This window comes from Otolemur garnettii, unplaced genomic scaffold, assembly GCF_000181295.1.
Source record: "Otolemur garnettii isolate 467f Iridium unplaced genomic scaffold, OtoGar3 scaffold00039, whole genome shotgun sequence".
Taxonomy (NCBI): Eukaryota; Metazoa; Chordata; class Mammalia; order Primates; family Galagidae; genus Otolemur; species Otolemur garnettii.
In genome coordinates this window covers 905,271-933,025 of record NW_003852434.1, presented here as the reverse complement: position 1 = coordinate 933,025, position 27,755 = coordinate 905,271, and the positions used below count along the sequence as shown (strand labels likewise).

Below are 27,755 nucleotides of genomic sequence, written 5' to 3'. Positions count from 1 at the left end.
AAGCCTGCCTGGTCTTCAGGGGGAGAGAGCAAGCTTCTTCATTACTGAATTGCCATTAATGACTTCCTCCATATGGCTCCAAGTCCTGGAAGGAAAACGAAACAAAACAAAACAAAAAAACCTTGGAAATAAAACCAGTCTAATTAAAAAAAAAAAAAAAGAAATCATATACTAAGGAAGCTGCTGTTTTTACACTTGAACCTTGCCGACTTTGCTTCTCTTAAGTCCTAGGTCCACCTCGGTCAGAGTTTCCATTGCAGGGGAAAAAAGAGTAAGTGTGTTGAGAGAAAAGAAAACAATCCAATTTTTAAAACATATTGCATTTTTTAAAAATCTGAAGTCACAAAGATCTTTAAAATTTAGCTGACTCAAATGCCCTTCTGTTTCTGCAGCTGTTGCTTAGAAGACACCAAGGAGAAGAGAGTTAGATTCTGTCTACAGAACAAAACAAAGGTCTGTGTTTAAGTGAGAGAGAAGACAGTTTGCTTAGAAAATCTAGAATCTGTGCAGTACTTGTGGTAGAGACTGCATTTGGGGAGACAGAAAGATTTCTAAACGGTAGAAACTAAAGAGCATCGATCAGCGAGGCTGTTTAGCTCAAGAAAGTAACTGACTCTATTGTCAGAGAGCCAATCATCTCTCAGCTGTGTCTGGTCAGATCCCATGCAGTAAGTTGGGATGAATGCAAGTATTGAACTTCAGTCCACAAACAGAGCTAGGGAAACACAACATAACCTACTGAATTTGTGAAACAGACATTTTAAGTTTTTAATAGCCTTGGCAGGGACTCCATCCAATGAACTCCAGAGCAAAGAGATTCCTGTGACAACTGGATCTCAGGGATCTTTGCGTGATGCTTAACAGTTTTTTTCATTGAGGAGTACAGTTTTCTCACCTCGTTGCTGTAAACAATTAATTTAACAATAACTATGGCTACGAGGGAACAGTAAGCTTTATGTGTATGTATGTGCACACATGTGAAATTGCGTTAGTTTTTGGCATAAATAACAAACTATTATACGATTATATTTTCTTTCAAATAAGTCTTTTTAGAATTCCACAAATATATGAAGAAAGTTTAACTTTTCTCATTGCATATATAATCATATTTTCACATTATGAGGAGTGACTCATCAAAGCTTACAATGTTCAAGAAAACTACACTTTCGCTTGATGCTCTTGTATGATTTTTTATCTCTTTCACTTGCTTTCTTTTTTTCCTTCTGACAGCTTTTTTTGCTCTCTCCTCTCCCACTGATCACAGTTTCTCTTTGAATCTACTGACCCTCTCCTGCATATCCCTTTCTATTCCCTTGTTTAGAATGCAATAGCCTTTTTTCCAGATCCCATGAATAACATAGAGGGTGACCATAAAATTTGTGTGTAATTTAAATAGCTGTTAATTTGCACATGAACTTTATGGCCACCCTGTATGTCTGAAATTTTTTTCACCCTAGAATCAGTAGAAAATAAACCTTTGATCGTCTTCATAAGATTACTTTCTATTCTTGGCACTTGACCTCTCACCAAGGTTTGTTTTTATTTCTTAAGCACACAGAGCCTTGACTGAACTGGATAGCACAAGGGACAACTGTGGCCTGACAAACTGCCCCACTCTTGGGATTCTAGGAGAGTTAAAATGCTCCCCACAGTCTCCTGTGTGTGTGTGTGTGTGTGTGTGTGTGTGTGGGTTCGAGACTCCTTGCTTCCCCTTGCTTGACTGGTGCTGAATGAAACCTAAGGTTATATTCTCCCTTCCACAACTCGTAACACTTTGTAAAGAATGAATGAAGAGGACTGTTCCCATGCTCAGTGGCATTCTTGAGGATCTGTGTTGTGTCAGGGAACAGCACTATCTTCGTGAGTGACCTTGGAAGCCGTGGAAAGCACCTTCCTCTCCCTCCACACTTCGCTAGCTCTTCACGATGGTCCACTTCACTATGCAGTGATGGATACTCGAGGTTGTCATTGGATTGACTTTTAACAAATCATGTTTTGAACATAGGCCCGCGTTATCAACAGGCATATTGTCTGAAAATCCGTGAACACTGATTTCTGGATTGCAATTTTAATATGAAAATACCCGGTATATTCTGCCTCAAAACAATGAATTTACCTATTAAAATTAGAAAATGTGGCAGTTTGTTCTGAGTTAGTGTTTCCATCCAGGGCCATACATCAAAAATCACCTGTAGGGTTTTAAAAAAATACATAAGAATCTGATTCCTATAACAGATTTACTGAGTCAGAGTCTCAGGTGGAGGAACAGAAAGAACACGGGAACTTTTGACTCCCATCCATGCCGAAAAAGTATTGAAGTGCAGGGGTTTCCACCCTTTGTTGCACCAGAGACTGGTTTCATGGAAGATCATTTTCCCACAGGTGGGGGTGGGGGGATGGGCGTGAACAGGAGAAGCAGCCCAGGCGGTGGTGCTTTGGTTCCTAATAGGCTAGACTGATACCAGTCTGAGGCCTAGGGGTTAGAAGTTCTAAAGGGATGTAAAAAAAAAAAATGATGTGCTAAAAATGAATAATAGAAAAGGAAACCTGAAAAGTACCTTTGTGTACCCCCACACAGTGCAATCTTTGTTTTCGCTTTAATTATGCCTTACTTCCTTCTAATAAAGTGTCCCCTACTACCAAGTTAGGTGCCCTTTTGAAATGTGCCCACCCATTTTGTCCCTAGGATCTAGTCAGAAAGGTAATGGGGGAAAGACCATCATTCGTTGTGTTAAATCCACCTGTTCTTACTGCTATAAATGTTTATAAATTTCAATCCTGAACATTCCACCACTGCTCAGAGAAACAGAGACAATAGTCAGGAGGGACGTTGCTAAGGAAGATTGATCTCGACACTTTATTCCAGTGGTTCTCAAACTTCATTCGTGTGCATTAGAATCACCTGATGGGCTTATCACAGCAATCACACAGATTGCTGCCCTGCTCCAGAGTTCCTTAAATTTCTTAAGAATTTATTTAATAAGTGTTTAAATTAGTAGCTATGGGGTGGGGCCCTAGAAGTGACAGTACCAACGGTTCTCAGGTGATGCTATTATTGCTGATTCAGGGCCCCTAGTTGGAGAATTATGGCTAGATTCTCTAGTTACACTTGGACAGATTTACATTTAAACTGTCTGGAAAAAATGCTTTCTTAAGGCATCCAAGGAAGAATCATTATAAAAATAATTCATGTAATTACTTAATAGATGCATTTATATGAATTAATTTGAATCTAGGCTATAAGAGTCTTAATTTTAAGTTTTTAATATACTTTTTTTTAGTTGTTACTCAGGCTGACCTTGAACTCTTGGACTCATTCACGCGAGGCCTCCGCCTTATGAATGCCTGAGACCACAGGCACACGCCACCATGCCCAGTATATAAGGACGTTATTTCTAGGATTTAGCAGAAGGTTATGTCTTTCCCCCACTTCTTCAATCCACAAGCAGTCGTATTTTCTCCCAAGTTTTGATTGTTTTTGTCCACAACATAAATAAAAGAATTACTCAAGACTTTTTATATTACGGTGAAAGAAAAGAAATGAAAAAGAAACAGAATTAAAAAAAATCTTGGACAGGAATAAAATTTAATTTAGCTCAATGTCCTGAAAAATAGAAGAAAATTCAATCTAACAATACAGACCAACCCAGACTTCACTCAACTATATTATACTTTCTCTGGAGTAGGGAAGCTTCATTGTAATTATCATAGCCACACATGCCTCAGGGACCATAATTAACATGTGCCAGAGATGGAGTTTCCTTGGTTCATAATTTCACATGGGAAGAAGCACAGCCAGACACCAAACACTTGTTTCTTCATGTCTGAAATGCAGGCTTTGGTGGATAAATTTGTTCATTAGAAGGCTGTAAATGACAGACATAAATTATTCTATGTATTCGACATTTAAAAAAAAATTCCCTTTAATTTTGCCCCATGAAAAACTATTTTGCCATTTAACATATTACTTGATTCATGGAAAATGGGAAGCCATTCTTTCATAGAGTAGATTTATCTTACATGAATCCTGATAGGTCTGAAATTTACTGTCTTCACATGTCCATCCCCTTGAAATATGCCTGTAATCGTTGACCTTTACTTGTTATTCCATTTAGAGACCATGTGTTTTTTGAAAACCCATGAGCAACTCATTTCAGTGGCACAATTAATTAAATGGCTGGTTTTTTTTTTCCAGTAAGAAATGTGTAGCTCTCTCTCGTATTTCCAAGTAGACCCTCAGTTGGAAATTGCCTCATGAAACAATCGGCCTTGGTGGCAATCTGTTTCCAAAGCCGCCATAGCTTTTGACACGGCAGATTTTTGACTTCCTTTCAATTATGCAGGCGGTTTACATCCCCGAGTTTACACAGCTCCCCTACACTGCCATCCATTTTCATCTAAAGGAGACCTGAAGAATGTTATTCTTTGCAGGCAGAATTAGAGTCTGCCCTTCCCACTCCAATCTGGGCGACCTCGCCCTGTGGTTGGGGCGGTGCAGCGCGCTCTGCAATCTTCCCAGGCCATCACGCTTCAGTCCACAGGGAAATGAGTGTCAGCCACGTTACTGCTCAGGACTGGAAAAAACAGGGCAGTGCGAGAGAGCACTTAACTCTCTCCCTTCTCGTTCTACTCCCATCTAGGCCAGGAGCAGCAGCAACTGATACACACCGACCAGGCGGAAAGTCACGCAGCTATTGGCAGAGGGTCAGCGGAGCAACGGCAGCCACAAGACTGCGGCGACCCAGGTCATAGATCATAATGACTATCATCTCTAACCCAATTATTGTCAACACTATTTATTACAATTTCCAAACAAGAAATCTCTTGGCTGGCCAACGTTTGATACTGTCTCGTTAGCGTACCCTCTCAATTCTTCCCTGCTAGTGCTGGATGGTGGGAGAAATCGTGGATGAGCAGTCTGTTCCTGGGCTGAAAGGTCTGTGTGTAATTACTGAAGCTCTGTCTGCAAACCCTGAAGGAGAAGTAAAAATGCTGGGACACTAGATGGTTAGGAGATCCCAGGTTTCCAAAAGAAAACCAGACTTTTTTCCTCCAAGCAGGGTGATCACAGAAAATCTTGGCATACAGGGAAAGACTCCATCATTTTAAGGGCCTGAGAAAGTCTTCCATTGAAGGGGGTGGGTCACTGGCTGAGGAAAGGAATCGTGACTGAGAACCAACAAGATCCTCCCGTTGTTTCAAATACGTCACATAATTTCTCATATTTCTGTGCATAAATGCTTTTTCATTTCAATTAGACTTTAGCCCTTGGAAATTTAAGGTTGGTTACGGCTACAAACATCCAGTCATTATGTTTGGCCAAGACCCAGTCATACAGAACAAGCCTCAGACTGAGGAATGTGACTTAGAGGGGTTTCTTTAAGAAGGCAGGTGAATATGCCTTGGAAATCATACTTTGAATCATAATTTTTTCAAGAGATTGGTATTCCATAACTTTATAACATATAAAATTCTTGGATTGTTGCAATGTATGTGTGAGTATAGAGAGCACCATCGCTGTATAAAGTAATTATAACTACATTCTGAGTCCTTATCCCTTATTAAAGAATACCTCAGTAAACCATAAAATTCTCAGAACATAGTTATGACTAAATACATATGTGCATACACTCATCCATGTGTGTGTGTACAGCTGAACTTCTTTAATGTTGAGACATTGGTATTGGGAGCCAAAGATGAGCCATTAGCTGGGCAACCTCAAACAAGTTATTTTGGTTTTCTGACCCTCTATTTCTTTTTTTTTTTTAATTAAATCATAGCAGTGTACATTAATACTATCATAGGATACAGTGTACTGTTTTGTTTCTGTATACAATTTGAAATACTTTCATCCAACTGGTTAACATAGTCTTCATGAACCTCTGTTTCTTTATCTATTGAGAGTATAACAATAACTCTTTGAGATTGACAAAAAAACCCAAAAAACTCTTTAACATTCAGTTACCATTTGCTAAGTGAGTATGGTTTATTTTCAAATATATCATTGCAAAAATAGTTTACTCGAATTACCTTTAAACTCATGAAATTTCAGTGGTTTTAAAAGTATGTTTAATGGTTCCAATATTCTTTCCTTCTACATGTAGCGGTGATGCAAAAAATGACTGACCAGATGAACCACCAGGCGACAAAACTGACCGTTCTGCAGAAGAAGATTGAAAACATTTCCTTGGCTGTGAATGAGATAAGGAACACTTACACCTCCCTAGAAGGGAAAATCAGTGAAGATAAAGGCAGAGAATTTCAATCTTTTCTAAAAGGTAAAAATAAAATAAATTATATATGTAGTTAAGACAAAAAAGTAAATGATTCATTTATCTTTCCTCATGTATCTTTGGGATCTTTGCTTAACATTAGATGGCATACCGTATACTCCATTCATTGACTGAAGATTCCATCTGGCTGATTGACATTATATATCCAGTTGTAGTGTAACTTGTATCTACTTATAATTAAAGTGGGCCATATTTAATTTGCTTCCATTGTGGGATCCAGTTCCCGAATAAAGATGAGGTTAATGGAACTACCATATGACCAAGAGACCTCACTGCTGGAGAATATGGTGTATTGAAAAGATAATCTGCATTCCCATTTCATTGCAACACAATTCACAATAGTCACGATGTGGAATCAACCTATGTGTCCGTAACAGATCCATGGATAAAGAAATTGTGGCACATATACACAAGGAGATACTGTGTCACTGCAAAAGCAAATGAATTCCTGCCTCTGTAACAACATGGGTAGAACTAGAGAGCATTCTGTAAAGTGAAATAAGCCAAGCACGGACAGACAAATCTCCACATCAATCTCTCCATGTTCCCACTTGCATGTGGGAGCTAAATATTAAAAACAATTGACTCACGGATACAGAGATTAGAGTGATGGTTACCAGAGGCTGGGAAGTATAGTGGAAAGGGAAGAGAAGGTGGGCGTGCAGAAAATGGGTGCAAAAATATAGTTAGGTAGATAGAATGAACAATATTTGACAGCACAACAAAGTGAGTGTAATCAAGAGTAAGTTAGGGTATGCCTTAAAATACCTAAAACAGGAATTGGGATGTTCCCATCACAAAGAAACGATAAATGACCAAGATGATGGATATCCCAATTACCCTCATTTGATTAATTCACATTGTATTACCCTATGGAATTCACTTCATGTACCCTAGAAAGATATATACATATACCTATTCTGTACCCATAATAATTTAAAAGTTAAATAAATAAAGGAAATTTTATTTAAAAAAAGATGAAGTTAGGAGATGGGTTATCAAGGCACCTGGATGAGAGATTGCCTCAATACTATTAATGAAGACATTGAGGATCAATCTGAAAGGATTTAATATCCTAATTCATAGCATAAAATCAATAAAACATGCCCTGAACATTCCAGGTACTATTGTGAATAAAAGATCATATATATATATGTATACATATATATACATATATACATATATATACATATTTTTTTTTCCAGCTTTTGGCCAGGGCCAGGTTTGAACCTGCCACCTCTAATATATGGGGCCAGTGCTCTACTTCTTTGAACCACACAAACCACCCAGAATCATAATTTCTTTATTGAAGTGAATAGGCTTTGCTTGACTTCCTTGCCTTTCAAAAGGGCTTATTATGCAGGCTGGGTTCTTTTCTGGAGGCTCTACAGGAGCCATTTCTTGCTAATTTGAGTTGTTGGCAGAATTCATTTTCTGCAGTTGCAGGACTGAGGTGGCTCTTTTCTTGCTATCTGTAAATTGAGACCCATTTCCAGCTTCTCAAGGCCACTGCCATTCTTGGCTCCTGGCTTTCCTCCTCACCCTCCAAAGCCAGCAACATCTCCCTCATCCCCTGCTTCTGATTTCCCCTCCACTCCTAAGGACACATGTGATTAAACTTGGATAATATAGAAACATCTCCCCATCTCAAGGTCCTTAACCTTAATCACATCTGCCAAGTTCCTTTTGCCACATAAGGTAACATGTTGAACAGGTACTGGTAATTAGAACATGGATATTGTGGGGGTAAAGGGTGTGCATTATTCTGCCTGCCACAGATTTATATATGTGAGTAGTCGCTGTGATAGTGTTCTGCCCAGGACAAACAATCCTTTGAGACCTGCAATGAATCCATTCTGAGAGGACCAGAGAAGGTTTCTAGAAAGTGGAGCAGTCTTAAGCCATGAGTGGAGAAGAGTCAGGAGGAGTCAACTAGGGAAAGGCAAAGGGGGTTAGGTAGGGCCTGCATGTTCCCTGCAACTGGTTTGGTTCTCTAGGAATCCCCCAGTTCCTTGGGCCTATTGTGCTTCCAAGTTGCAGGATTACTGGTCCCTTTTACTTTGATATAGTCCTTTAAAAAGCATCACTGTCCAACCTCCTTTCTCTACTGTGCTTCTCAGAATAAAAAGATAAATAGCTGGACATGTGACATGTCATCTACCAGCACAGATACCTATGTAGCTGCTCAACAGAAACCGTGACACATGTAAATAATTGTTGCTTTTCAGTCACCGAAAAACAGACCCTGTCCTATAGGTTTGGAATGGCCCAAACTTACCAGTTTCAGATATGAGTGAGAAACATTTTTTTCTCAGAAGTGAATAATGAAGAAGTCCAATAAAAACAGCATATAGTTGACTATGACTGTCTGGATGAAATTTGTTCAGCACAATTTGACCTGAGAGAATTAGGCCTATAATTTGCTTTTTTGTGACTTACTTACCTCCTAACAAAAATTCTAGCATTAATACAGGAGAAAATACACACTCACAGAAACAGCAACAATAATGAAATTCCCTCCTTGATAGGAGGGATTAATTGTGTACTGAGCATGATCCTTAATTATGAGAACCAGAGGCTTTGTAGTTGGTGAATATTCTTACAGGAAACAGAAACTAAACCCACTCCCAGAGTTCTGTGCCCGCCTCATAGCATCATACCTTCCTTCCAGAGTTTCCATCTGAGGTATAAAACACTGCTTAATCTGCCAGGAGCCACAGAAGCTGTGGAAACTTATATCTCTCAACTCCTTAAGAGGTACCTGAATGTTATGGAAAGGCCATACATTGACAGTCAGAGAAGGGGCATGCCAAGGTCTCTGATAGCAAATACCTTCCTTAAGCCTCCAATACAGTCTCATTTTTTAAAGAAAGTAGAAGCAGATAGACATGTGCCACAGAACCAGGTGGGACCAATATGATAAACTCACTCAGATGTTAACAAAAAGCACTTAGACATATTTTGAAAAAGTATATTCTTACACAAATGCTTCTTTAGCAACAGGCTATAAAATGTTATTTGAATAATTCCTTATCCCCCCCCAAATTTTTTTTTGAGACAGAAACTCACTTTGATCTCTTTGATAGAGTGCCTCACAGCTCATAGCAACCTCAAACTCTCGGGCTCAAGTGATTCTCTTGCCTCAGCCTCCTGAGTGTCTGGGACCACAGGTGCCTGCAACAACGCTGGCTACTTTTAGAGATGGAGTCTCACTCTTGCTCAGGCTGGTCTTGAATCCCTGAGCTCAAGCGATCCTCTGCCTCAGCCTCCCTGAGAACTAGGATTATAGGCATGAGCCACCACACATGGCCCTCAAAAATGTTTTTAAACTAGTAATCCACAGAAACTGCTGTGATTTAGCCCTTTCTTTAATTTCTTTTTCCTTACAGGATTTAAATCATAACAGCTCAAGGATCTCATATTTTTCATATCCATTGTTTTTTTTTTTTTTTTTTTATCTGATTAGGTTGACAGAGATTCTGTACTGACTAGGCAGTATCTGCCATGTTTTAACCTATTGTCATGCTTATTCTGACTTTCAGGTCATGCAGTGTTTTTGTTGTTGTTGAAGTTAAACACCTATAGTCATTGTCTACAATTAAGTCAATGAAGCTTGAGTTTTATTTTACCTTTTTTAAGTTTAGAGAACATCTTCATGTCAAAATTATAAAGTTATAACTCAAAGGTCTTATTCACAGCCCTAAATATTTTACTGTATTTAATCAAGTTTTTGATGTTATGAGAATTAAAGACAATTTTAACTAAAGAGAAATTACTCAGTGATCTATAGAAACAATAATACAAGTAAGTTTTCTGCTGAGCAAGTTCTTATTATGACTGAAGCTAACATATTCTGTTTTTACAAGCAGAATTTCATTGATGAAAAAGCAAAGGCAATTTCTATGTTATTACTCTTAATTACGGCTATTTAGTCTTTTCTAGTTCATTTCGCCTTTCCTTAGTCCTTTGGTGCTATGTGCCATTAATTACTATTCCATACTTTGCATTTTTTCCTGTTACATAAAAATTGATCTTTTGTCTTTACTTTTAAATGTATTTAAGTTTCTACTGTATTTAGAAAAAATAAAATAAACTTTCTTTCCCTTTCTTCATTTGGCACCATGGTTCTTTAGGGTGTGGGATTTCCAGGGAAATGTTTATTCATCAAAAAACATCCCATTTGTGGCTTTGTCCTTGTGCCCGATGAATTAAAATCAAGATGCTCAAGCAGTGCATCCTACTATTTTTTGTAATTGCTCTTTCACAATAATTTTTATGTAAGTCCCTCATGCATGTTCAAGACTTTTAAAGACTTGCTTACACAGTAGAGTTGTGTCGTGCCTATATTCATTTTTATCGTATAACAATCTTTCTTGAATAGGCTAGTGGCCATAACTCATTCGGCAATATGTTACTGTACAGATGTTCCTGTTTAAAATGCTTTGCATTAATTATGTTGCCTGTCGGTTACATTGTGGTCGTCGCCTGTATTTTGAATTTGAATGGACATGTTTTCCTTTCATGTACGCTTCATAGCTAGGTACTATAAAAACATACATCTTAAAATCGTGTGTCTTATTTTTCCCTGTTTTCTGACTTTGTATGCAGCATGTTTCTTTCCTATTATTTTTAAATACTCACTTTTCTATCCTAAATATGGTAGTTCAGAATAATTTGGTACCTTTTTTCTTTTTCTTTTTTATTACTACATTTTTATGCCTACCCTAGCCAGGGCTTAAGATTAGTCTTTGCTTTGTAATATTGGAGGTACGAATATGTGTATCATCAATAGCTAGTATGTCCTTGTCCCTTTCTGCTAAAAATTAACATCATAATCAAGTGTGTCTTGAATTTATATTTTCATTTGAGGTTGAGTCAGTTTTGCGCTCCTCAAACGTCTCATTATTATTTTACTGTTATTGTAAACCATGTCTAAATCTTATGAATATTACTTCATTTTTCCCCATTTGAGAATCTCATTAAGGATTTTTTTTGCAATTAATTAGCCTTTATAAGCTCAAAACATAAGCTCTGGAACCTAATTAGTACAAACCTAATAACACAGTTATGAGCTAACATTAGGTATTATTTACTAAGGTACAAAGGCCGAGGTCACTTATTTTCATGTGAGACTAAGATTAGACCTAGAATCATTGCATACAAGGCTCTGTAACTAAAGTCAATTGTAATTCCTTCATATCTTATGTCCAGAGAGCCTTACTGTTATCATTCTAATATATTCTACTATTGTCCACAAGTGACTTTCCCTCTCAGACTTCTTATTTAAAGAATGAATCACCATTCATAAATTATAGCAATTTTTAAAAGATTCCTAAGTAAATACGTTCAATTAGTAATTTCATTGTTCCATGTTCTTGGTGTTTAGACTCAATTTCTTTTTTATCTTTTCAGGGGTGTCTAAAGCCTTATTTAAAAGCATGTGTCATTTATTATTATTAATTGTTTCTTTCTCTAGGTCTAAAATCCAAAAGCATTAATGAGCTGGTGAAGGACATAGTAAGAGAACAATTTAAAATATTTCAAAGTGACATGCAAGAGACTGTCGCACAGCTCTTCAAGACTGTGTCAAGTCTATCACAGGACCTCGAAAACACCAGGCAAATAATTCAAACAGTCAATGAATCTGTGGTTTCAATCGCAGTCCAGCGAACATCTGTCTTAATGCAAGAAAAGAGGCCCACCTTGACTGATTTAGTAGAGCTAAGGGATGACATCGTGAATATAAGGCAAGAAATGACTGTGACGTGTGAGAAGCCGGTGAAAGAACTGGAGGAGAAGCAGTCTCATCTAGAAAGTGCTTTACAGCAGGAACGCACGAGAAACCTTCTGTATTACGAATCCTTCAATAGGACCCTTTCTAAAATGAGGGAAGTACACGAGCGGCTTTTGTCAACCGAAAAAGTAACAGGACAAAAGAATGTTCCCGCCGTCCCATCAGCTGCCAATAACGTCACTGAGTACCTGTCCACTCTCCAAGAGAACATGAGGAAGCAGGGCGTGATGCTGCTGCAGATGATTGATGATTTGCACGTCCAAGACAGTAAGATTAACAATCTCACCGTGGCTTTGGACGTGGAGAAAGAATCAGTCAGAGATGAATGTGAAGCCATGCTATCGAAGTGCAGAAATGATTTCAAATTTCAACTCAAGGACACAGAAGAGAATGTGCATGTGCTAAATCAGACGCTAGCTGAGATTCTCTTTCCAATGGACAATAAGATGGATAAAATGAGTGAGCAGCTAAATGATTTGACTTATGATATGGAGATTCTTCAGCCCCTGCTTGAGCAGGGAGCATCCCTGAGACAGATAACAACACACGCACAATCCAAAGAAGAAGCAGTTACAAGGAAAAAGTTGGAAACTCTGACGATTGCTGTCAATAGTCTAAATTTCCTCATTAGAGAACTTACAAAGAGACACAACCTACTTAAAAATGAAGTTCAGAGTCATGGTGAGGTCTTAGAAAGACGTATCAATGAGAATGCCTTAGAAATGGAAGACGGCCTTAATAAGACAATGACAATTATAAATAATGCAATTGATTTCATTCAAGATAACTATGTGCTAAAAGAGACTATAAATTCTATTAAGTATACTCCCGAAGCCCATCAAAAATGTACCAAAGATATGGAAACTATTTTGACATTTATTTCTCAATTCCAGCATTTGAATGAGTCTATTCAGATTTTAGTCAATGATAATCAGAGATATAACTTTGTTTTGCAAGTTGCCAGGGCTCTGGCAGATATTCCTAAAGATGGGAAACTGAGTCAGTCCAACTTTCAAAAGATTTATCAAACGTTCAATGAAACCACTTCTCAAGTGAGAAAATACCAGCAAAATATCAGTCGTTTGGAGGAAAAGATACTCTCAGCCAGTGAGATTTCTAAAAAGTTTGAGACTCGGTTGCAAGGCATTGAGTCTAAAGTGACCCAGACACTCATACCTTATTATATTTCACTTAAAAAAGATAAAAAAGATGATGCTGCTACAAATGAGAGAAATCAGGCTCTTCAACTGCAGGTGTTAAATTCCAGGTTTAAGGCATTGGAAGCGAAATCCATCTATCTTTCAATTAATTTCTCTTCGCTTAACAAAACTCTCTATGAAGTTTTAGCAACGTGTCATAATGCTTCCGCAAGCATTTCAGAACTGAATGCTACCATACCTAAGTGGGTAAAGGGTTCCTTGCCAGATATTCTGCTTCTTCAGAAAGGGCTGACAGAATTTGTAGAACCAATAATTGAAATAAAAACTCAAGCTGTCCTATCTAATTTAACTTGGTATATAGACCGATCGTTATCTGGTAATCTGGCAAATGTTATCAAGTCTCAGAAGCAAGTAAAATCAGTGCTAAAGAAACCTAATGCACTCAAGAAACCAACAGTGAATCTCACCACCATTCTGATAGGCCGAACTCAAAGGAACACAGACAACGTTATCTATCCTGGTAAGCTGTCCCTGAAAAATAACTTTTAATATCTAATATTTAGTAGAGCTGTATGATTTAGCAAGACCATGAAATATAAAAGGTGCATCTGTGAGCCTGGGAAGAGAGTCAAGTAATGCAAAGATCATTGAAAACATTTGAATCTGATTCTAACTTCTGGTCATTTGGATTGGTATCAATCCAAAACAAGCGTGTCTGGTATAAATATTTGGCTATATGGGGTTTGTTTAATGTTTTCTGACTAGACTGCTATAAAACAATCAAGTTTAATCCTATGTAACAATTTTTTTTGCATAAGTTATTAAAGAAAATTATTAGACAGTGAGACCCTTTGCAAATAAGACTAGACGCATTGATTTTGGCATGTTGGCACAATGCCTGGTGTGCACTCAGAGCTCAGTATTTCTTGAGTGACTGTCTCACAATGCATGTCCAGGAATTAGATTTGAGTAGATCACAGAAGATCACGATTGCCAATGCAAGTTAAGGCACTTAGAGACAATTTTACAAAGAATAGGATGTCTGTGAAAATTTGTAGCGGTGGGTTGTGGTAAGCACTCAGGCTCAGAAGCGTGAAGCTGGCAGTAGTGTGTGGCAGGATTGCAGGAAATGGTATTAGGATGCCAATTAGGACATTATTGAATGAATGTTGGCAAGAGCAGTAAGAGTAAGGTCTTCAGAAGAGAGAGTTGAAATAGCAGAGAGCTGTAGAAGTGGGAAGGTACAATCAACAGAGACAGGGGAGCAGTGGACAGAGCAATGATCTAAGGAACATCAATTTTTGTTTGGGTCTCTGTTAAACTAGATGCCTATTTTTATAAATTTTGTTATCTTATTACTTTTTAATTATAAGAGGATGACCATTATCCTGACATAATATGACTCCTCACATTTCATCTCTGAGTATTTTAGTAATATTAAAAATCGCAGAATAATAGAGTTGAATTTCCTCCATTATTTACGTGAGAATGTTTATGACTCCTCCAAATTGGTCTGACCTAGGATGACTGATTTTACCTGTGTGGAAACACAGAACAAACTATTTGTACTTATGTATTTCCCAGAGAAAGGTAGTATCTCAATGCAAGATGTTCTTATAACAATTTTAAGAAAAATAATCTGTTGTTCTTTTTCCATACTATTTCAATTCTAGATCTTTATATAAATTTCATCCTTGAACTTCAACATGAGGTGCATTAAACTCTCCACTGTGTGTGCATACACTGAATGCTTTATCATTTCTCTTTCTGAACCAAAAAATATTTATAATACATGTAACTATTCAGGGGAGTATAAAGTTTAAATAGCTTCAAAAGTAATTGAGGTAAAAAAAATTCATAACACCTAAGAAGTTATAAGCTTTGAGAGGATAAAGAATGTTTACTAGGACCTTATAAAAATTATATTTAGATATCTCTTGTGATTGACTCAATGTTGTGTTTAATGGGCTAAGAATAGAAAAGGTCTCAATTATGATTCTCTTTTTTACCATGATGCTTTGATAAAATTGCTTGATATTTCTTTATTTATGGTGAGTAGAATTTGTATATGCTTATCTACCAAAATGAATAATTATTCAAAAGTTATTTATTATGTTCAGTAAAGATACCCATAACAATGTCTAGATGTTACATACATATTGACCTGATTCTGTGTACAAGACAGATATCATTCTATGCACGTCCCAGCAATATAGTGTGGGGGGACCCTCCCTTTAAATGGCATTCATTGGGCAACTGAACAGGTAGGTCTCTGCAAGGTGAACTTAGGCTAAGTTCTCCTGTGAGAATAACACAATTTCGGAGTAAACTATTTCTTTTGGTACCCTGTTTTACACCAGGAGTGGGACACACTGGCATCTTGCCTGAGTTTAGCTGTTTCTTTTGATAATACATGATAAATACCATAAAGCCACATGGCTCTCTTTCACAACTAAACCAGGTGATAATTTATCATCATCTATGAAGCTCAGTCTTGGTATTCAGATTGTAGCTACTCTCATTTCAAAATAAGGGCAGTTTGTACAAAGAAAAACGATATAAATATTGTTTTAAATTATAATCTTAAAGACCAATAACTTTGAAGCCTGATAATATTCATATCATAATATGATATTAGAAGCTACTTAGTAACATTTATTATGTCTCAGATACTGTACAAATTCTACAATATTCATTACTTCATCAAACAACAGCTATGAGATATTATTATTCTCGTTTTGAAGATGAGTAAAATAATTCTCCGAGATATTAGTTAAAGGACCCTGCCTAAGTTCATTAGTGAAGTGATAGAGCCTGGCTCCTGGTTCCCTGGACTCCGGGTTCCCTTCTCAACCACTATCCTCAAAGAGATTGTTGAAAATGTCCTTGGCCTTTCTCTTCTTTCGGTTACTGTTCCGTGTGTCACGTGTTCCTCAGAGTCTGGCCACATCTGAATATTCCATATGACCAGAGTTGATATTCCTAGAAGTTTCCTTTCTGGAAGATCCAGATACTGACGATTTGTTTCTGCACTAAGCCGAACTCAAGGTGCTGCTTTTCAGGTCGGCCTCCCTGTGGTGCGGTCAGTGGGTAGCTCTGGAAAGTCACTGTCACGTCTTTTCACGAAAGTAGAAGGATGGCAAAATTTAGAGCATTCACCTTGTCACTTCGTTTGGGGCCATTTAATTATGCTAATTCTGATTCCTAGTGGACCGTTGCTAATAAGCTATTCTGGTTCAATTGCCAAATATTTGATTTGTCTTTAAACAATATTCTAATAGACACCAAGAGGTTTTTATTTCATCTTTGAAGATTTGTTTGTACAGCAATTGGCAGACTTCTCCCTGCAGGGAGAGCTTGGCCGCCTGCCCTCCCGGAGCAGCTGAATCCTGCCTCTGCAGAGTGTCGGCAGCCCCGCTACTGAGCATGCGCGCATCGGTTCCTGAAATCAGTGACTTGATTTCAGCCATTTCCCTAATCTTCATCAATTTAGCTTTCCTTAATAAACCTCTTATGCTCATAATTCATTTTATACTCTTAGGAAAGATTACATTCTATTAAAAGTTTGGGAGTGTACCAAACTCTTTTAAAAATTATCACTGTTGTGAATATTAGCAACTTAAAGGAAAAAATAAGGACCTAGTGAATACTTAACTGTTTTATAGCACATTTAACTCCTTTCTAAATTTTATGGCTTTTCTTAGAGGTAATTGTGATGACTAATGAGCACCAAATTTAGAATCATAAGCCAATGTATTTCCTTGCAATAAGGCATTTATTTTTCAAAACATTTCTTTCTTTCCTCATGTATAAAATCAGAATAACATACATACCTTATAAGTTTATTTTGAAGATCAAAGAAATAATCTGTAGACAGTATATTATTAAGTTAGTTATGAGCGTATGATACAATTTCCTTAGCTATATTCAATATTTATATTTTCTTAATATTTTCACTTAGTATTTGATTTATAATTATTTCCATGTATCAACATAATTCGTGAACTTGTGGCATTTCACTGTCCCTATCTTTATGTGTATAATTTGCCTTGTTTTAAACTCAGCAGATGCTTATAGTAGCATTTATGCTTATCATAAGGATAAATCAAAAATAGGTACAAAGTATAAATATTTAACTGTATGAAAACGTATGCATTGATAAGCACTGAAAAAAATTTCAAAACCATTTAAGAACATGGTTTGCTCTAAGATATTTTCTATTATTTATGTGATTTTTCCATGTTATAAAAAAATAACATTTTCAAATTAACTCAAAATAACTAACAAGTTCTCCTCTGTACGAAATGAATGAATAGAACCCAATTAAACTCTGAAGGCTATCTGCTTCTGTGTAGAATTTATGATCACTGTTAGAAGGTCCGCCCAAACAAGCAAACGTTTCATGATTCAAGCCGTCATAGGACTTGGAATGCAGTTGCTTTACAGCTAAGTTTTATTATGGTAAAAAGATACACAGTACAGTCAGCCTGGGAAAAAGATACTGGCAGAGTCTGAAGAAATCCACCCACAGGAACTTACTGCTGCCTTTCTCCCATGAAGGAGAACATTTCTCTGTGCTTTTTGCTAGCCACACACACACAAAAATATGTAGTGCCATGTGCAGTAATTCTGCCCTAAGAGTCCCACCAGATACTTGGCACCCAAGAGTTTTACTGGGGCTGGTCACATAGGCACCCGCTACCCAGCCAGTATGAGAACTCCAGACTCACAGAACTCACCAGGTGTTCAGCATAAACTATATTGTTTGCACAGAGTCAAGGTGAGTGATAGCTACTAATGAGGAAATGGAGAGAAGTCAGGGTCCCAGATGTCAGTCAGGGGCATAACCTCCCAAGCAAGCCTTTCTAAAGATAGCAGTTTCAGGCCTGCTGGTTCACTCTCACAGGACCTTAAAGATGCTCTTAGTGTCAGAGCTGGCTAGCAGGCCTGTCTACTGGGAATGGCCTCCCCAAGTTGTGTCAATGAAACATACCAGTGTTGAAAAGAATATTAGATGACCTACTTTTTGCTCAGGGCTCTCTAAGAGAAGACAAGACTCCCCCAGATTTCCATATGATTCCCCTTTATGTGGAAGGATGGTGACAGCTGAAAAGATGATGCTGACACAAGTGACAACCCTTTTCTGCACCTTCTTTTACACGAAAGTAACCAGGATATCCTGGTTAACAGGTGGACAGTCAGAAACCCAAGCTTTTAATGATCATGTTTTCTGAACCAAAATCCTAACAGTTGGTATGATGTTAAAAATGCCGTGGGACGGAACACAGGTTCCATTTACATAGTTACTGAATATTCTGGGTTCTTTGCCAAGCAAGAATCACAGGCACTATTTCCCAATGGTGGACTGTATCTTTGACACCTAAGATCTGAAACCAAATTTGGTCATTAATTGGTCTGTATATTAAATACAGTGAATATATGGCTTTGTGCCAGTCATTAATTACATCATTAATTCAAAATTGCACTCAATAATTTATGTCATATTGTTTATCAAACCTGAAAAGCAAAGTGCAGGAATTATTAAATCACATACTGTGAATGTGTTGTACAGTCATCTAAGTGAACATAATACCTTCCATCCAGACTAAAATTGCAGCATAAAAATAATAGCTGTTTCATGTGCTAACTGCATATGGAGTTTGAGAAACATACTGTTAAATTTTCAATTGCCAATCCTATTATACACAGCTTAAAATCGGCTCCAAAAGGACATAATGAGCACTTTGTCACATAAACAACTTGAACTTTTTGAAGCTGGTTTTGTTGAATGTCACCACTTTAGGGGAAAATATCATATGATATATTATTTATATCATTATTAATAAATCTACACTCAAGGCTCTTTATCCTATATCAATAAAATCATTGCCCAGTGTTTGGAAAACTAAAGAATCAATGAAAGAAAGTTATTGCATATTGTTGTGCCAGAATGATAAAGGTACCGAAATACATATCTGCTTTGTACAAAAAAGTATATCATGTTTGATCGGTAATCGACTCTCCTTTAAGAATTTCTTTTTAAGCTTTATAATGTTAAGCAAGTGCTAAAATTTGAAACTAGCGTAGAGATTTATATTTGAGAGGCATCATCATAACGATAGTGTTTTGAGACTGAGGGTGGGTGAGAAAAGCCAGGGGAATAGGCAGCCAACATAAGAGCAGAGTCAGAGGAACAGTAACCCAAGTTCAAGGAGGAGAGAGAGACAAGCGTACAGAGAGAAAGAGGTCAGGAGAGACTATTGACTAAAAAACAAAGAGAGGAAGCTGAACACATCATACATGGATGTTAGCATATAATTGCATTTTCCAGACCTACCAAAGTAAATCAGAATTTATAAAAAGCACTCAATATCTCAAATAATTACCTGAATAATAATGAGGAAATGTCAGTACTACCTTTCAAATGTACTTTCCAGACTACCACTCAGTGACTTTGTGGTTAACTAAGAAATTATTGTTTGTACAAAGTCATGTGTACATTTATTTAATCATTTATTATAAACTAATAAATTTGCTTGGAAATGTCAAACTGCAAATGTATCTCAAAAAGATCATTGTAAAATACATTTTTAGGTTAAAGAAACAATGAAAGGTGCAAGATAATTTTGTTTTTATTGTTTGGGATTCATTGAGGGTACAATGAATTAGGTTGAACTGATGGCATTTGTTAGGTAAAGTGCCTCTTATAATTGTGTCATGACCCCTTCAACTTCCTTCTCCCTGATTCCTCATTGCCTTGCCCACTACCTTGAATTGATTTGCATTTTTATTTTATGAGGTTATGTATTAGATCATCTACTGGCTTCATATTTCAGTTGAGTACATTGGATTCTTGCTTCTCCATTCTTGTGATACTATACTAAGAAGAATGGTTTCCAACTCAATCCAGGTTAATACAAAAGTTGTAAAGTCTCCGTATTTTTTAATGGCTGAATAGTATTCCATGGTATACATATACCACAGCTTATTAATCGCTTCCTGGGTTGGTGGGCATTTAGATCATTTCCACATTTTGGCAAATGTAAATTTAGCTATGATAAAGAGTGTAGTGTAAATGTCCTTACAATGAAATGATTTTTTTTCTTCTGGATAGATGCAGGATCAAATGGGAGGTCTAGCTTGAGTTCTTTGAGGATTCTTCATACTTCCTTCCAAAAAGGTTGTATTAGTTTGCAGTCCCACCAGCAGTGTAAAAGTGATCCCTTCATTCCACATCCATGCCAGCATCTGCAGCTTTGAGACTTTGTGATGAGGGCTATTCTCACTGGGGTTAGGTGATATCTCAGGGTGGTTTTGATTTGCATTTCTCTGACGATCAGGGATGATGAGCATTTTTTCAAATGTTTGTTAGCCATTTTATCTCCTCGGTTCAATGTATTCCTAAGTTTAATTTTTTTTCATTGTTATTGTAAATGGAATTGAATTAGTGATTTGGTTTTTCTCTTGATTATTATTGGTGTTTAGAAATATTTCTGATTTTTATACATTGATTTTTGTAACCTGAAAATTTTCTGAATTTATTTATCAAATCTAGGAGTCTTTGGAGAGTCTTTAGTGTTTTCTAGCTATAGGATCATATCATTAGCAAACGGGGTAATTGGATTTCCTCTTTTCCAATTTGGATGCTTTTTACTTGTTTTCTTATCTAATTGCTCCGGAACTTCCAGCACTATGTTGAATAGCAGTGGTGAGAGTGGATCTTTTCCCATTCTTACGAGGGATGCATTTAACTTTTCCTTGTTTAGTGTGATGTTGACTGTGGGTTTGTTCTATATAGTTTTATTATTCTAAGGTACGTTCCCTCTAGCCTAGTTTGTTGAGGATTTTCATCATAAAGCAGTGCTGGTATTTATCAAATGTTTTTTCTGCGTTTACTGAGACGGTCATATGGTTTTTTGTTGTTTATATGGTGAACTACATTTGTCAATTTGCGTGTGTTGTATCCTTGTATCACTGGAATAAAACCCACTTGATCATGTGTATTATCTTTTCAATAAGATGTTAGATACACTTTGATCATTATTTTGTTGAGGATTCTTGCATCACTGTTCATTAGGGACATCAGCTTTCAGTTTCCCTTTGAGGTGTCTTTGCCTGGCTTTGGTAGCAGGGCGACACTAGCTTTGTAGAATGAGTTGGGCAGGATTCCCTCCTCCTCAATTTCTTGGAACAGTTTCAATAGAATTAGAACCAATTCTTCTTTTCTTCTGCAAGCTTTGGGTTTGGTTTGTTCCTTGTTTTTCCAGTTCCGTGAGACGGGACAATGTGATCTTTCTATCTTTTGGATAGAGGCATTTAACACTGTCAGCTTCCCTCTTGGCACTATTTTTACTGTATCCCAGAGGTTTCAATATGGTTTATGTTTATTTTCATTAGTTTTAAGACATTTTAAAATTTCCATCTTGATTCCATCATTGACCCAAAGCCAATAGAGCAGATTAATTTCCATGTATTTGTGTAATTTTGAGAATTCTTCTTGGAATTGATTTCCAATTTTATTTCACTGTGAGCTGAGAAGATACTTGTTATGATTTTTATTTTTTATTAATTTAATTGAGACATGTTTTATCAACTAACAGACGGTCTATTTTGCAGAATGTGCCATGAACTGATGAGAATCATATAGATTAGAATGTTCTGGAAATATCTGTTAGGTTCATGTGGTCTAGAGTTCAATTTCAGTTCATTGTTTCTTTGCTGGCTTTGTGATTTATGATCCGTCTCATCCTGTCAGTGGAGTGTTGAAATCCCCTACTGTTTTTATATTGCTGTCTGTTTTATTCTTAGGTGTAATAACATTAGTTTTCTGAATTTGTGCACTTCAGTTTGGAGTGCATATATATTTAGGACTGTTAAATTTATTCTTTTATCACCATATTATGTAATAACCCTCCTGGTCTTTCTTTACTATTGCTGATTTAAATTATGTTTTATCTGATATAAGTACAGCTACCCTTGCTCAGTTTTGGTTTTCATTTGTGAGAAATATCTTTTTCTAGCCCTTTACCATGAGTATATACATGTCACTACCAGTTAGATAGGTTTCTTATAAGCAGCATATAGTTAATTCTGCTTTTTATCTATTCCACTAATCTATATCTTTTAAGTGGGGCATTTAGTTCATTTATGTTCAAGGTCAATACTGATACGCAAGGATTTATTTCTACCATAATGTTAATAATTGTTACCTAATTGCTTTGTAATCTTAATTGTGTACTTGCTTTGTAAGACTTGGGAGTTTTATACGTTTGTGTGTTTTTTGATGGCAAATTTCAACCTTTTATTTCCATATTTAGGAATCTAAAGGATTTCTTGTAAGGCTGGTCTAGTAGTGATGACTTTCTTTAGCCTTTGCTTGTCTAGAAAACACTTTATTTCTTTTTCATTTATGAAGCTTAGTTTAGTAAGATACAAACTTTTTTGATCGACAGGTTTTTATGTTTGTTTGTTTAAGAAAACTGAAAATCGGACCCCAATCACTTCTGGCTTATAAAGTTTCTGCTGGAAAGTCTGCTCTTAGTCTGAAGGGATTTCCTTTATGTGTAATCAGTTGCTTCTTTCTTGGTCTTCTTAGGATTTTTTCTTTCATGTTGAATTTAGATAGTCTGATAATTTTATTTCCTTAATGAAGTTCATCTTTTTTTTTTTTTTTTTTTTTTGGAAACAAAGTTTCACACTGTTGCTCCAGGCTAGAATGCCATGGTGTCATTGCTCATAGCAATCTTAAAATCCTGGAAGGATACTCTGGCCTCAGCCTCCTCCTGAGTAGCTGGGACTACAGGTACCTGCCACAAGACATGGCTACTTTTTCTATTTTTAGTAGAGATGGGGTCTCACTGTTGCTCAGGGTGATCTTGAATTCCTGAACTCAAGCAATCTACCTGCTTTGGCCTCTCAGAGTGGAGACATGAACCACTGTCCCTTGCAATGAATTCATCGTGTAATGTATCTGCCAGGGGTTCGCTGTACTTCTTTTATCTGGATGTCTAAATCTCTAGCCAGGCTAGGAAGGTCCTCCTTAGGTATTCACTCAAATAGGTTTTCTGAACTATTTTTATTTTTCTCCTTTTCTCTTGACTCATAGGTTGAAAATTTCACAAATTTCATATATGTTCATTTTTCAAATTTATTTTTTTCTTTATTTTTGTCTGAATGGGATAATTCAAAAGACCTGTCTTCAGGCTCTAAAATTCTTTCTTCTGTTTGGCTTAGTCTATTGTTAACACTTTGAACTTCATTTTGTAATTCATTCAATGAATTTTTCACTTCCAGTTCTGTTTGCTTATTTTTTTTTTTTGGTATCTCTTTCATAATTTTTTTTAACTTATATCCTGAATTTGGTTTCTGGTTCTTTGTGTCGATTTTCAGTGTTTTCTGGGATTTCATAATTTTTACACTATTTAAGATCCATTGATAGAGTTGATACAATCCTTTGGGGTTCATTTAACACCCTGTATATTTTATACTACCAGAATTGTTACATTGTTTTTCCTTATCTGAAGAAGCTGTCAATTCTTAGTTTTGAAGTTGCTTCCATTTGGATGGTGATTGTTCTCCTTCCTTGAGGGAGCGGCTGTAATGTATGCTGTGTATGATCACTTGGCTTTGATTCTGGGGGCCAACACTCTCTATGGGTTCCTTGGATACAGAAAGCCCCTGTGTGGTGGCTTTCTCAATGCTGGTTGCAGTAGTGATGTGCTAGGTATATAAGCTGGCTCACTGCCTTCTGCAGGACTGGACTTACAGAGTCTTAGGAACCCCAATGTCATTCATTCCCCAATGCTATATTCTTCTATCAGCGGGTTTTTTATTGAATTGTGTAGTTCAACCTCCAGGCCAGTAGAAGGCACTGATGAGTAAGAGCCAGCAGCATCAGAATCATGTGGGTACTGCCTTTGATCTTCCTTTACCAGGAGGTGCTCTCTGTTGTTTCAAGCAATGGGCTGGTCTGTGGAATGCCTGGTGTTCTGAGTTCCCTGCTCAGTTGTGGAGGGGTTCAAAGCTGGTCTGGTCTGGATTGCCAGCCTCATCCACAGATACCCCTATGACTAGGACCAGCCCACTGGACTATCCTCAGGACCTCTGGGTTCACACTCTGGTTGTGATAGGGTGAGGCAGGTTGGTCCCCACGCACTGACAACCAAGTGATCTGTTTTCTTCCCATGATTTATCTTTTCCAGGATTGCTAGTAAATAAATAAAAATAAAATAAAATAGGTGCAAGCTTTGAGTCTGGCCCCTTTCACTTAGTGTAATATATTTGAGATTTATCTGTGTTTTTCATGTGCTCCTTTTATTTACCAAGTAGTTGTCCAGTATGTGGTTGTACTAGTTTGTTTTATTTATTTGCTACTTGAGGGTCTTAGTTCTTTTTAGCTTTGTGTTTTTGAATGTATGTATTTTTGTATCTCTTGAATAAATATACAGGAGTAGGATAGTTTAGTTATAAGATGAATGTATTTTTAGCTTTACAAGTAATGGCCAACCACTTGGCAACCACTTGGAATTTCTATCAATAATGCATGAGAATTCTAATTACTCCAAATCCTTGACATTGTCAATGTAATTTATTTCACTATTTAATAGGTGTGCAGTCATATCTCACAGTGACTTTAGTTAACATTTTCCTAATGAGTACTGATGTTGAGCATATTTTAATGTATTTCCCAGACAGTGTTTTTAATTTTTCTCTTGATTGATGACTATGACTCTGAAGAAAAAGGAGAAATCGGTTGATGATATCAAGTAAAAACATTTAATTTCCTAGGTCATGGCTTAAGATAACAGAATAATAGTTTACCAGGAAGGGTTAAAGTAAATCTTCTGAGACAGGGCTAATACATTTGGTAAAGATTGCTGGTATGATTAATTGTGCTTTAAAGTGATATAGAAGAGGTTGAGAAGAAAGATCCCAGAAAACTATATCAACAACACATGTGATACAGAAAGAACAAAAACTAATGATTTGAAAAATAGCAGTATGGATGGTCGAAAACAATGTTTCCTTCCATACACCTATGAGCAAAATGTGTTTAATTAGAACAATGACTTGGAAAGTTTATTATAAACAGATAAATATTGACATTTCTAGTAGTTGTTGGAAAGGGGCCTCTAAAATATTTCTAGAGCAATAGAAAGATCAACTGTATTTGGTAGAAACAGTTTTGATAAGCAGGAGGCATAATGGCACTGAAAGTTAAAAATACTTCCATAAATATGAGGGTGAAAACATTTTAGAGACCCCTGGAGTCAGGATAAAACATAAAGGAAAGTGCTAACACCGTGTAGGCCTATTACCTAGAAGTGAAGTTATGTAGTAACTTCGTAGAATGTATTAGCAATCTGGCCCAGAAATAATACAATGAATAGGTTCCCTCACTTCTCTGTTGGGAACTCCACTGAGCTCCTGTACAGGGACCAGAGTTACCTACCCTTCACAAGGTTATTACCTAAATGAAGAGATACAAAATAAGATCTTGATGCTAAAGTAGAAGTAAACAGGAAAAATATAAAGTAAAGTAACAACAAAAAATATGACATATAACATGTATAACACAAACAAGAATAAAATAGAAGTGACCAATACGTATTCCTTCATTAATCCCTCAAACCCTTATTGACTAAGCTCTCAATGAACACTGAGAATTGAGTGAGCAGAGTGGTGAATTCTACGTAGTCCCTCTTCTCCTGGAGCTCATACATTAAGCAAGTAACTATAATGAAGAGTGACAAATGCTAGATTTTTTTCAAAGCAAGATACTTTGAAAATGTAAGGAGATCTCTTAGCAGTTCAAATCTGACCTGAACATTTATGAAATAGGAAGGTAGGATTAATAGAAAAGTATAACTAGAGCATATATTAGGGTCCAGAAAGTAAAGAGCAGGACAAATTGAGACCTACGAAATACACCAAGACAATGGAAAAGGAATGTCAGTTGTAGTCAGACCAGAAAAACAAATCTTGAAAGACTTGTTATGCAATTTGCACAAGATAGTAGAATGTTTAGTTGGCAGAAGCATATGACTAATTTCACTGGTCACCATCAAAGAAAATAAATGGACTGGACAGGGATTAAGGGGTTATTAAAGTTCAGGTAGGGGAGAGAAGTTATGGAAAGAGCACCAGGCAACGATTGAGAGGATTAAAGTAATTAACAATATTGGTAGGGATGAGGGGAGATGTCAAAAAGAAGATGGCGCTTTATTGAAGTTTGACTTTTATTGTTCAAGAACAAATAGCCCATTCAATACTAGTATGAGCAAATCCTTATAACGGTGCCTAACCCTTTTGAAAATATTTTAAAAATAAAGTAGAAAAATAAGAGTCAGAAGGCATAAAAAAGTAGATTTTTAACTTTGTATAACAAAGTCCAAATAGCTCCAGTTACCAAAATAGTAGCAACCAATCTTTTGTTGTCTGTTACAAATATATGCTTTGTATTTGACACTGATCCATTGAGTATGTTTATCAATATTTGGACAGACACGCTGATATTTTTAAAGCTGAAAAGTAGTGGGCTATGTCATATAATGATAGCTAACAGCAAAAAAGGGTTTGATCATCTATTCATATGGCTGAGAACTGATGTTAAAGAATTGTGGGCCAGTTTGAAATATTTGTTAAAATGTATTAGATACATGCAATATTGTTAATACTTTTCTTAATGAGGAAAATTGTCACAGAGAATATATGAAAATTATTCAACTAAGTTTAGAATTACATAAGTCATTTATAAATATATTTTCTTATTTATTTATTTATTTAAATCATAACTGTGTACATCAATGCAATCATGGGGTACAATGTGCTGGTTTTATATATAATTTGAAACATTTTCATCAAACTGGTTAACGTAGTCTTCACGGCATTTTCTTAGTTATTGCGTTAAGACATTTATATTCTCCATTTAGTAAATTTTACGTGTACCCTTGTAAGATGCACCGTATTAATATATTTTCTTTGCAAAATTCTAATGATACAGGCATACAATTTGGTCACAATTTATGAGAATTTCAACTACACAGATACAAAATAGTATGTATATAAAATATGTCTAGATCTTACTTTGTGAGAAAAATGTTAAACAAAATAAATCACCCCCAATGTAAAAATCATCACCAATCACACAATTTGAAATGAGTGAATTGTAAACTATCATGCTTACACCATTGCCACAAGGTGGCACAATAGTGGTAACTGTGGCTGGTAGCATTAGGCACTGAATTCCTACTATCTTTTCTCAGTATTTGCATATTTGTGTATCCAATAAATGAAATCATTCCCCATGCATTGTCCAAACTGTAACTTAGTGTCTTCTTAGTGCCTTAGTAGGGCAAATATGTTGGGGGTTGCCTCATTCTTTAAACACTGTCTAATATTCCCCAGAGGGAATATACTACCATTTATTTGACAAGTCCTGCATCAGTGGTCATTTGAGTCTTCAGCTTTTCACTAATCGGAATAATTTCGTAACCAGCTTCTGTGGAG

At 36.5% G+C, this 27,755-nt stretch overlaps 1 protein-coding gene across 1 annotated transcript in view; it reads left to right on the top strand.

Moving 5' to 3' along the window:
- MMRN1 (multimerin 1) overlaps positions 1-27,755 on the top strand; it is a 51,888-nt gene that overhangs the window by 21,164 nt on the left and 2,969 nt on the right. Inside the window, exons 4-6 of the mRNA XM_003790013.2 lie at positions 4,641-4,745; positions 6,105-6,278; positions 11,770-13,767. Of these exons, the coding sequence (XP_003790061.1) occupies positions 4,641-4,745; positions 6,105-6,278; positions 11,770-13,767 (2,277 nt within the window). The remainder of the gene's footprint in view (positions 1-4,640; positions 4,746-6,104; positions 6,279-11,769; positions 13,768-27,755) is intronic.